At 40.0% G+C, this 12,568-nt stretch overlaps 1 protein-coding gene across 11 annotated transcripts in view; it reads right to left on the reverse strand.

Moving 5' to 3' along the window:
• bun (TSC22 domain family member bunched) overlaps positions 1-12,568 on the reverse strand; it is a 118,593-nt gene that overhangs the window by 18,472 nt on the left and 87,553 nt on the right. For all 11 annotated transcript variants that reach the window (XM_033379259.1, XM_033379260.1, XM_033379265.1 and 8 more), the window contains one exon: positions 6,548-6,599. In XM_033379259.1, coding sequence (XP_033235150.1) covers positions 6,548-6,599 — 52 coding nt within the window. The remainder of the gene's footprint in view (positions 1-6,547; positions 6,600-12,568) is intronic.

The raw sequence follows: 12,568 nt of genomic DNA on the forward strand, positions 1-12,568 counted from the left end.
TATTCAATGCTTTCGCATTTTTGCGCGAGTATATTATGGAATTTGAGTTCGCTTGGCAACAGCAAATGAAAATTCAACTGCATCGAGCATGTACATATGTATTGGCGATAAAACTGACCCACTTTTGAAGCTGCAGCAGCTATGCACGTACACAAAAAAAGCAACATCAAGCAACTTGAACGACAATTGCAAACTTAAACTAAAGGCTATCTTGTCGTAGTCGTGGCTGTAGTCTCCGGCTGGAAAATGTTGAATGTCTGGTCCGGTCGAGACTGTGGCTGACTGTCTGAGGGGGGGAGGGCAAACAAGTTATAACCTAGCAAAGCCTAGCTGGCTTTTTGGTAGCAACTCCTCAACCACCAACCACCCACTCGAATCCACTGCAACCTTGAAGGTGAAAAACTACGTTCGATTCGGGGAACTTTGTTTCCTCAGAATCTATTGTAATGGAACTCTAATTGCAGTTAACTTTTACCCGCAAATTGTGGCATCTATGACTCACCCGCGGTCGTTAGAGAGAGGGTAGGGGATGCCGATGAGGTCACCCTCTCTCTCTCAGTGAAATATTAGCTAACGACTACCTTTTCCTTTCCACCAGAGCTTGTCTTGCATTTCACACGAACGGCGAGAGTCGGCGACCTCCACAAAGGCCAAAGCACAATGCACATCCAGAATCAGATGTCTTCAATTCTAAAGAAGTCTCTTTATACTCGTTTTATGTAATACGTGTTAAGATGTTCACATGTTCAGATGTATTACAAAACAGAAGATCATCATCATATGGTCCCCGGGCATTGAGTGACTGCACTTTGTGACGCAATTTCACTTTGAATGGTAGATGACGTCAGCTGCCCCTTCCACCCACCCACGGCTGTGTGACAAAGTCCAGTTGGTAGTTTTTTTAATGGGGGATAGAGATGGAAACAATCATAAAAGAAGATTTAGAACGACCATCTTGTACATAAGGATACAAAAGAGAAGCAGAATGGCTGAGAATCGATTCCAATCGATGTCTATCGATAGAAATCGATGGCACTCGACACCATTTTTAAAGACTAACTTTATTTTTTGTTGTCGTTTAGCTTTCAGGTCATCTTTTCTCTTCCCTTTCCTTTTTCGTGTCCCACTTCCCTCACTAGCCCATCTCTAGTTGTGCATAAATTACAGATCAACCGATAGACACGCAGCGGCAGGCCTTAGCGTCAGTGCCACGTCTAATTAGCACTTAACTGGCTCAAACCGAGCACTCTCACTCGCTTTGTGTCGACCCGACCCGACCCACAGTATCGATTCTGACGTCAATTGTTTGAAAATTGCGGTGCGGTGCGCGAATTGTCAATGCAATTAGTTGCGGCTCTACCAAGTAGATCATGACAGAGCCGCTCTAGCGCAAAGCTGACGACTACTTGAGCATTGGTTATCGATATTCGCAAACAGAGAACTCTGACTCCAGCAGAGGGCACCGTGGCACGTGGCTAGGGCACGCCACAGAGACCGATGTTTGCCCATACCAAAGACTGTTTTAATTGTTGATTCTTCGTCTGTTATGCAATCTTCTTGCCGGCTTTCCCTTAACGATTCTTTTCTTCTTATCGGTGTTTGTTTTGTTGGAAAAGCAAATTATTTAACACACTATTCTGTGTGTGTGGGGCCTCCAAAACTCCGAAAACTCCCCACACTTGCACAAACAGCAGAACAGAAACGATGTGGGAGTGGTAAAACCCACCAGAGTCGAGTCAATGTGTTGATATTTTTATTTTATCTTATCTGTCATGCCTTTTTATGGTCTTGTTTATGGAGCATTTAAGTTCTGCATTTTGTTTTTCACAAAAGTTGACAGAAACAAAAGCCCAGCACCAGGCCCAGTGCCTGGCAGAGGGAGGCTCGACAGGCCAGCCCAATCCGAAGCAAAACCGAACCATAAATGCCATTAAGTCATTAACAGGCCTTAACATGGTGTTCTCTTCTTTATCTGCTTTGTTTTTCACAACTTCTTCCTCAATTTGAGGCAGATCGGTGTGGAAATGGTTTGGGTATTTATGATTTCAAAATATTTACGGGGTCTGTAAAGGTGGAAACGTAGGAAGAAAGTCAGGAAAGGAAATACGACTCTGATTTGAATGGGCACTTCTTATTAATGGCATATCTCTTTCTATAGAAAGAATTGGAGCTGCGGCACACGTGCCTGGACTCTAAGATATCCAGCAGTCAAGAAGCAAAGGAGGAGGAATAGGAGTCTCACTAGGAGAGAGCTGGAACTGAAAAGAGAGATGGTGCACTCTATTTGAACATTCTCTCTCTAAAGCTTAGCTACTCCGTGAGAGAGAGCGTCTGTTTTCTTCATTCTGGCTATAAAAATGAACCTAGGGCAATCTGAGGCGCTAGAAAACATATTTTTCTCCAAAGAAGGTGCCTAAATCGCCCTGTCTATGGCTGCAGATCAAGAATATATACATTTTTCTGCCTTCTGGCTGTTACACAAATATAATATACCCTTGAAAATTCAGTAATGCTATTATTGTAGTAATGTAATTATTTATTACTATCTTTTAATTACTTTTCTTCTTAGTGGCCCATCATCATAGAAACCCAACAACATCCAAGGTTTTAGCCTTACATTTTGCCTTGAATGGCCGCAAATATAGGCATATAGTAGGCGGTATTGCAAACCAAAGTCTAGTCTTTCTGCTTGGGTATTTCTTGCTGATAAGTCACTTATTTGTTTCTTCACTTACGGCTGCTTGTGCCACTTCAAATCAATCACTAAATGTTAGTATAACCCAAAAACCTTATCGATAGACGGCCTCTCACTTGGGGCGTGGGCATGGGAACGAACAAGACATAATCATTGGCGGCGCCTAGGCTCTGTTTCTTCTTTTGTTTTTCTTTCGATGGGAATTTGTTTTCTTTCTTCGACTCTGATGCCGGGAATAGAAGTACTATTCGTAGAGATTAGCATAGAAATTGAAGCGTGAGAGTGGGGTGGCGTGGGGGGGGGGGGGGGGTTTGTGGGGTATATAGATTACACTCCATCAAGCGTTGATTTTTCTGGTGCTGGTGCCACAGAACAATGACAATGTCTGGGCACATCGCATGTTTATTTCCATATTTGGAAAGAAAAAAGTGCGCAATACACAATGACGTCATTGTGAGACAGCCTCTGGGAATGATTGATAGGTGATCTTTAATCGTATGATATACTTAATTGTTTAAGGAAGCAAACGTTTCCTCTTACTCAAAGGGTGTCTCATTTATTATTTGCAAAAATAAATTACATTTTATTTATGGTACTTTTGTGGGGCCTCCTTCGTTTCTTTCTCTGCCCGTTCTCAATGCAACGTGACTCAGTATCCGCCATCTGAAATCCGCAAATCGTGTGCTCATATCCCACTTTATGACAAGTGAAAAGCAGAAGCAGAAGCAGCACCAGCCACAGCCACGGAAACAATGGGAACGGAAGGATTCTAAAGATAACCTAAGGGAAATGTCATAGGATTTGAATGAAATACGCCAACTGTTGGGGGTCTCGTTTCTGAATGATGAGTAAGTAGAAAAGTCATCTGGGGGCGTACAAACGGAATTTCATTGAGGTAAAAATATGTTTCTGATGCTAATTGGGGACCTCATTTATTTGTTCTAATTCCTTTTTGTTTCTTTTCCGGCAAAAGTGAAGAAAACCAGAAGAAAACGTTTGAGTCGCGGCACACGTGCTGGGACACTAAGATATCCTCGGAAATACTTCCTTCTAGGTGTTAAAAATCGAATAAACCCGTGTAGTCTTCTAAAAACATTCATCTTATTAAAGATTTCAAATCGTTTGGGGGCTAAGAAGGAAAATATTAGGGTTAGGATAGTTTTTGCTCTCTCCCACTTTCAGAGTTGAACGTTGAATGATGAAAAAGAGCCAAACCTCTTTTAAGCAAAACTCAGAACGATTAGCTTGTGGAGCGGCATATAATAAAAGAAAAGAAAGCGTTTCCACCATGGAAATATTGTATCATACAACGTTGATATGTGACTGCCACTGACAGTGTTGCAAAACACCATTCAGAAGATACATTTTGTATAAAATTTCATATTTTTAAAGGCCCTTCCTTACAAAAGTAATGCATCTACATGCACATATGTATATGCAAACGATATATCCGTGTAACCAGTGTTGGAGAACTCCATATAGCATCTAAAAATCTCTGGAATATATGGTGCTCTTATACATTTTAGCAAGAAAAAATACAAAACCTACATGAATATGTTCTCACACAGCCCTAGATATCTGTTGCATCTCTACCTTCATTCCCTTTGTCTCTCCCTCACACAGAGTAGCTTAGCAGCAAACGGATGTACAACATTATGTTGACTTTCACTCGAGACAGACAGAAAGAGAGATTGCGGAGGAAGGAAAGGCTTACTGGCGGTCTGTGTCACACAGCCAGACATCCAAAGCAGACCGCCTGAAGGCCCGAATGTCATTTCGGTGATTGAGTTGAATAATTATAATTATTATCTCAAAGCAAACAAAATCGTTTGTATTTTTTGTTGTTTTTTACACTTATTTTTCATGAATTGGCAAACAATTTATGGCATTTTTGAAGTGTGGCATTTGCTGCGTGTGTGTGTGAGCCGAGATAAGCACTCCCATACAATTGCGGAAAAATGTCTGCCATTTGGTAAACAACACAAAAGCAGCTGATAAGCAGCTGGAGAGCAGGCTGCCTGAGAGAGCGGGGCGCTGGAGAGCTCATAAAAATATCAGCCCGATGCCTCGTATAAAATTTTGTATTTTATTTTATTTTTTTCCCCGCCAAGGTCAAAAGCAACAACAACAGAATTCAACGCATAAATTCTGTGGCAAACAAAAGTTGCGGGCAAGCGATGGAGGGGCACAGAGAAACAGAAATGAAATCCGTTTGGGGGGGGGGGAGGGAAAATACTTTCACAAAGAGAGAGAGAGAATGCGGGAAAACTTTTCTAGAAAGGAATTCGAAAGAAAGAAAAGAACTGCAGTGAAAATGAAACGAAAGTGTGTGTGTGTGTGTGTGTGTGTGTGTGGGGAGAGAAGAGCAATTGAATTGACCCAAATGACCATTATGGGTGGCAAGCGGCAAGTGGCAAGTGGCAAGAGTACCAGCCACTGTCTCTCTGCATCTTTCAATTGATATTCGTGGAAAAGGAAAAGTTGATTGACTTTAAATGAGGCATGCAACATGTGGCCACCACAGACACGACACAAAATGTGTCACACAGCCAGAGTTCCGCTTTCGGTGGGTTTCTATTAACAATTGAGGCTTTGATTCTGGCCACAAAAGAAAGCGTGGCCATCATTCAACGTTCACACGTGACTGGCACTGCCAGTGTTGGAAAACTCCAATAAGAAGCTAGAATTTTATGTAATTTAACATATTTTCATGACTTTAAGACAGCAGTACTGCTTCTAATTGTCGTGTGTCATCTTTTCTCTACATTGCTATGCATTGCCATAATTCAACGTTCTATTAGTCAACATTCACATGTGACTGTCACTGCCAGTGTTGGGAAACTCCATTAATAAGCTAGTAGTGGATTTATTTAACATTTTTGAAAGACTGTACTGAGTGTCGTCTGTGGTCTATCTCTCTTTTTATGCCCTATCATTCACAAAGTTCTATTACTGTTATTAGTGTTAGAAAAGCTCCTTTTTTTTGGGTTTTGCTACAGAAATAATGTTTCAAATTGTCGAATCTCTATGCTTTCCTCTTTTTTATGGCTTTTAGGCCTGGAGTGGTAACATTTTCGATGCCAATAGTTTGATTAGATTGCCTCCAATCGGATTATTCGCTGAGCCCATCAAGATTACAGCTATAAATGTCGTTGGCTTTCCATTCATGAAGTTCATTGAAAGCCCACGAAAAATCAATTGTCATCATCTTGGAAGATTGTTCATTCTACTCTTCGTTTAATTGGGTCTAAATATAGAATCGCCTCCATTGATATCCACGCTGAGAGGCAGCCTCTCGCCACCGCAAAGCAAAATTCAATTCAATTGAACTAAATTCGTGCCTCAAGCACACACACACACACACAGCTGAAAGACAGAGGGAGATGGAGTAGTGGTCCACCATCCGCCATCCAGCATCCACCATCCACTTGATTGAATTGTATCTTTTGGTGGCTCTGTCCGAGTATCTTTCGATGGGCCTTTCAATTGCTCTGTTGGCTATTTATGGACTGATGTCCAAGACTGGACCTGAGACCTTGCCCAATCGAGATTAAGAATGGATCTGATCTTCAACAGCAGGCAACCGCTTTCATGGTCAAAAGTTCAAAAACGTTTCGTTCAGTCCATGACGTCGCGTCGTCGTCTTTCCACCTTTATTTTTTTGTTGTTTTTTCGTTATGTTTTTCAGTTCCACTGATAAGACTTTAATTTAATTTATGACATTTTTTTGTCCATTATAAAGATTAGCGATTTCATGTTATCTCCGTTCTTATCTATTTTATGACCTGATTGGTCATATTAATAAAACTCTGATGTAAAGACAATTAGAAATTGAATTGGAAGTGGACTTACCATTGCCTGTTCGATTTTGTTGTCAATCGCAACTGCACTTGTTCCAGATGCACTGTAAGAAAATTATGGGTAGGGTAAGAAATTGTTTAATATTTTGTGGACATGGAAAAATGTATATTTCTCAATAGAATCTTAAAAAATATAGGATCACCCCTTTTCTCACTAAATCTCTCTCGCAGAGTAGGTTAGCCTGACAGGATGAATCTTTAAAATTACTTTGCTGCCATATTGAACCTTTCACAATAGTGGGTATCGTTTTTAATTATCGTACGCATCATTTTGATCACATTTTCATCGTCTCTTCTCCAACGATTTAACAGCCTCATCATCTATTAAACAGTCTGTTAACTCAAGCCTCAATTAAAAACAAATCAAGCAATTTTTAGGCGCCTGAAGACTTTTTCCCCCAGGTGGGAGATCGTTGGGAGACCTTCGACAGCACGCTATTTTTTTGGCAATGTGACCTTGCTGACAGACAGACAGATAGACAGCCCGCAAATTGAGGTCAATATGACAATAAAACTTCCTCGATGCCGACTTAAAGGTGAAACCTCCCCTCCCCGCCACTAATCTAAGCTCCCCATCTAATTGCAATGCCAAATGAGCAATTAAATTGTCATGAGGCCAGAGTGAAAGATGAATAGATATCTCATTTTGATTTCGATCGAAACCCACCTCTCCTTCAATCAATCAATCAATCAAGAGCTACGAAATAAACTCTCCTTAAGTATGGAATGCAAATTACAGTATTTTTACAATCAATTTTAAAGGAATTATGCAACACTGGCGTAAACTATCGTCATCCGACAACACTGCAATTTTCCAACTCGATTTCAAGTCACATAAAAGCTTGTAAAAGTTGATTTCTTCTATGGTTCTAGGCAACAAAATATCTGCTCACCTTGAAGTATCAGAAAGATACAAATGGAACTGGTCGAAGATCAACTCTAATGGCGGGTTTTTTGAGCACACAAAAACTTTTCAAGGACCCAACAAATTGCTTAATATACGCTCGAAAACCCCCTGTAAAACTGCTTAAATTAATCGTACTTTTACACAGATAATCGAATCTGAAATTCTATTTGAGAGAGCGAATGTAGAAACTCTGTAGAGCAATGAACCCACACAGAAACACGGCCATGATCTTGGCTCAAGACAACAACTTTTGCCACACTTTATAACGATGTGGGGGTACCGTCTATCTGTCTGGCTGTCTGTCTGTCTGTATATAATTCATCAACCAGCATGGCGTTTTTGGTTTTGTTTACTGCCACTGCCACTGGCACTCTGTCAGCTGGCACGCAATAATTTCTAATTATAGGAATGGCCTATGTTCCACGGGAGTGTGTGTGTCATCAAATGTCAGATGGCTTAAAGCCGCAATTGTGGGCAGAGCATTCGACGAGGGAGTTCAATGTAGTGCCAAAGAGGGCTGTGAGTCAATTGGAAGGGTACGATAGATTCTTAGATGGTTAGTCAGGTACTAGGCCTGCAATTTTAGATATGTTGGAAGCTCAAGAACTTAACCAAGAGAAGGCGTGTGGGACCCAAATAGTACAGGGCCTTGGACTCGTGCACCTGTGGATAGTTCGTGATGGAGTGCCCCATATCTATGTATGTATCCCTAAGGACTCTTGCCAGTGAACAAAAAATACAACTAATTTTAAACATAATTCACATGGAAATATTATATATCCTCTGCTCACTAATTTTCATTAAAATAATTTTGGTTTTCACGATTACGTTCCACAAAAAAATATGTATATATTCCACATTCCACCATAAAAAAAAAAATGTGTACTCTCATGATTAAAAACTGTTTTTTTTGTGGCTGCCCGGCCTTTTGTGTTGAAATGCATTTTTATTTACGATTGCGGGTATACGGAATGGATTGGAATGGAATGGGAAATGAGGCAGAAGATGAGATGCGATGCGATGAGACTTTGGGCATGGAATGGATTTGCAGCTGGCAGAATAATTAAAGTCAGTGGCAATAAAAAGCCGAGACGAGGAGCGGCGCATCAGAAAAACAGAATCATTTAAAAGGTGGCTCGGCAAAACGGCACGGAGACGAGACTCCACCCTGAGTCACGGCCGACAAGGACGCGAAACGGACAGTTTTTTAACCTGAAAGGAGGGCCAAGCCAAGGGCCGTTGTCGGTCTTTTTTATGACTTTCCATATCTCGAGAAAAGTAAAAGTCTTGGCCCTCTCCCCCACCCCCCGCACATGCAACGGCCGGCGCAGGCGGTCGAGTGCAATGACTCATGTCGTGACTTTTGTTCTCTTTCTTTTGGCACAAAAATACGAGTGCGAACAAAATAAAAAAAAGCAGAAATAAAACAACATTTATTTAGTCAATGTCATACGCGGACGGCGGTCAATGGCGCCTTTTGATATGGTTATTGTTGCTTTATTTGCATGGGGGAAAGGGGCGAGGAAGGAGTTGTTTGGGGGAAACCGTTGCGCGTGGCAAGAGAATGAAAATTCCAATTGGTCACGGGGAACGATGGGAACGAACAAGTCATCGGAATGGGAATCGGAATAGGAATCGGAGGCTAATTGAGGGAATTCCAAAGCAGTTCTATTGTTTTACTGCGGTACATTCCTACTCTGAGCGAGACCTTGACATTGCCCTTGTTTTACACTCAAAGAAAATCCTTTGGACTTGCTTGAGCAACAAAAAGAGAAATACCCTCGATTTAAGGCGATTTATCAAGAATTTACGGGCAGACAAATATTAGATTTCACTGCTGTTGTAATAATTAAATCTAATAACATTATACAGATTACAGTTCCCAAATTGAACATTTTTTTTAAATTATATAATTTTTTTGAAAATTAAATTGATTTTTGTAAATTTATTCAAAAAACGCATATTTGATTAAAATAATATTTAATTAATTTAATCGGTGTTCATTATTTTTTAATTTATTTATATTTATTAACATTAATTTTATATTTATTTAATATAATTTAATTTAAATTTTCCTCTGAGTGTAGTTTCAGATTTTCATGCAAGTTTCTTTTTCAAATGCCAACAGTATTCCCCCGTTTGTAGTCCCCTCCTGAGCCCCTGAGACTCCAGCAATCACCCCACAGCTGGAATCATCATTAGAGCTTTTATTGCTATGGATTTCTTATCATCCTCCCATCAGGTGCTATCAGCAGGCCTCCCGCCTCCTGCTGTACAAATTGAGCAGAAGCAGACGAAAGAAAGAACACACAACATAGCGGAACAAGCAGCAAAGCAAAAAAAAAAAAAAACGAAGCACACCACAAATAAATAGGGGCGAAAAGAAGTACAAAGTTTATTAAAGTTCAAGCGCTGTGGGCCTCCGACTGCTCATCAAAAACAAGAAATGATGTCATTTATTTATTTATTTGTATTTTGTTGTTGTTTAAATTTCAAGATTATTTTTATTTTAGTTTTCTCTACGCTTCTTCTGGTTTTTTTTCATGCAATTTTATTTATCAAATCACGTGATGAATGAACTGCTTTATACTGCTTGAAACAAAAAAAAAAATAGAAAAAGGTGTCAGTGACAAAAACAAAATGCAAATTTCCAGAAACGAAAAACCATAATAATGCAAAGCAGACGAAAAAAAGACAATAAAATTAAATAAATGAAGCGCGATTTTAGTTTACTTTTTTTTGGCTTTGGGACAAGCTTTAAGCTGTGTTGTGTTTTGAGCTTTTTAGCGGTTTTTCGGGTATTCATATCTTTAAGAACTTAAAGAAACATTGATAAAATACACTCAGTTCCTTTAAAGTGGATCTTTGAATAAAGAAATCTTTAAAGTAGACACGGGAAAGCCAGGTGTTCAAGCAGCCAAACGATAGGTGCGTCTCAACTGGTTGTTGTTGTTTTTTATTCTGGCTATAAAAATGTTCCAATTGCAAATCATAAAAGCAATTTAGTAATAAACAGTTCTAGTTGATTTTTGTTGATTTTTAAAACCATTAGACGAGGTTTTATTTTGTATTTGATCATTCATATTTATTTAAGAACATAGATCGTTATTAAAGGGGCGTTAATATTCGTCGACGAATAAGAAATGCGTCTGTCTATTAAATTCAGAGTTGAGCTCCTATAAAATTCTAAAAAATTAACTAGAATTGGTCTCCTAAAGATCTATTTTCAGGCCTGTTTGGTCTCATATGCTTCACCTTTCATCCTCCCTGTGCAACCCATTTTTAAGCCCACTAAAACCCCTTAAATAACCCTTAGATAACGCCCTATTCCAAGTAATTCCTTATAGTACCATACAATGTGCAAGTTTGTTTTGATTTGTATTTCTTAATTTATTTTCTTTAATTGTTTTGTTGCATTTCTGCTGGCGCCACTCGCTCGAACGTGCCGCTTTTCCCTTCTCTGGCAATTGCAGAGAGAGAGAGAGAGAGAGAGACGACGCGTCGTCAAATTACACGATGCCAATTGGCATGTAAATTTGGCCGAATCGAAGTCGAGTCGAATCGAACCCGTGCGATAAGCGAATTATCGCTGGCCCAGAGCCAAGTGGCCGGCGCGGCGGCCAGGTTAATCCCTTGAATGTCGCTGCTCTTTGGCATTTTCTCTTCTGCGGGGCTATTTTCATTCCGTCCGCATCGGACGCACCCAAATATCAGGCGACAGCAGTTCGACATTCCCGAAATTTTCAATACTTGCGGATGTCGCGCAATGGTTTTGGCGGTTTCGCCGCCCCTCCCCCTCTGCCAGACATACAAATCGCTCTTCCAGCACTTTTCACAGACAATTGTTTTCCGCCGATTCGGCAAAAAGAGCAGCCCTCCAATGGAGGGGGAAGAGATATTGAGCTTTTTTGCTGATGCAAAATATTTCTGGTAAAGGGAACTTGGCATACATATTTATGCCATATATGTATCTACTCGATTTCCCGGTGACGACTGAACGGCGAACATTTCTCAAGTGTTTATTTGCATTTCGGGGCGTCTCGAGGGCCGGGTGACGATCTTGAGAGCTGAGACTCCATGGAGCACCCCCGGATCTCTGGTGACAGAGTGTGTTTACGACTCCAGGAAGTTGAAGTTGACAGTCATACAAATTGTTGTGCAAAAAAAAATAAAAATGTAAACAAATAGTCAGAAAACAGGAAGTGAATTCGTAACAAAAGAAGTACGTTATAAAATTACAAAAATTTCAAATGAATTCGGAACTCTTTTTTATGATTTCCTCAACAAATAAAATAATATATTTTAAAGGAAATAAATGTCTTTTTTGAGTCCTCAATCTGATTAAAATAGTCATAAATGCGCTCTGATTTTCTGATAATAATAATAAATTATATTTTGTCGCAAGAAAATGGTATACTAGCCGCGACTTTTAATCAGTTGCAACTCATTTTCTAGTCGTATTTTTAATAATTTGCGAGTCTTTTTCTCGTCACATTTTAGTCATATTTCTAATCATTTGTAAATTTTATTTTTGTATTCATTTGCATTTCCTAAAAATACAATACACATTTTCTTTGTACAAAGAAAAAAAGGTAAAAGAAAATTTCATTCATAAATACAAAAAAAGGGGGTATAAAAAACAAAAATAAAACAAAATAAGTCAACAACAGCCATTTGCCCCTGACCCAATTAAAATCGAAAAACATGGAATTAATACAACAACAACAACAACAAATATACAAAACAAAAATATCCGTATAAGTGGGGATAAAGAAAAGGGTTCCATTCCACCAGAAACCACAAAAATAAAGGAAAGAAAGAAAAACCGGCCAGGTAAAAAACAGTTGAAAAATACAAATGCCATTGCCATAAAGTGGTCCAAGTGCAAGACCGGTTCGGGTCGGGTCGGTTCGGTTCCGAATGCCGCCTTGCTGAAGGAAGCCTTGCAACAGAAAAAGGCAACCAGAAATGTCGCCAACTTGTCAGGCTTCCACACGGCACAGAGCGGCGGCACGCGTGGCACAGGCGGCACAGGCACAGAGCCTGTGGCTCCAGCCTAATGCACAACTTTGCAACAAGTTGCCTAACTGGACGGTAACGGGCCAA

The sequence above is a fragment of the Drosophila pseudoobscura genome, chromosome 4 (genome assembly GCF_009870125.1).
Source record: "Drosophila pseudoobscura strain MV-25-SWS-2005 chromosome 4, UCI_Dpse_MV25, whole genome shotgun sequence".
Classification (NCBI taxonomy): domain Eukaryota; kingdom Metazoa; phylum Arthropoda; class Insecta; order Diptera; family Drosophilidae; genus Drosophila; species Drosophila pseudoobscura.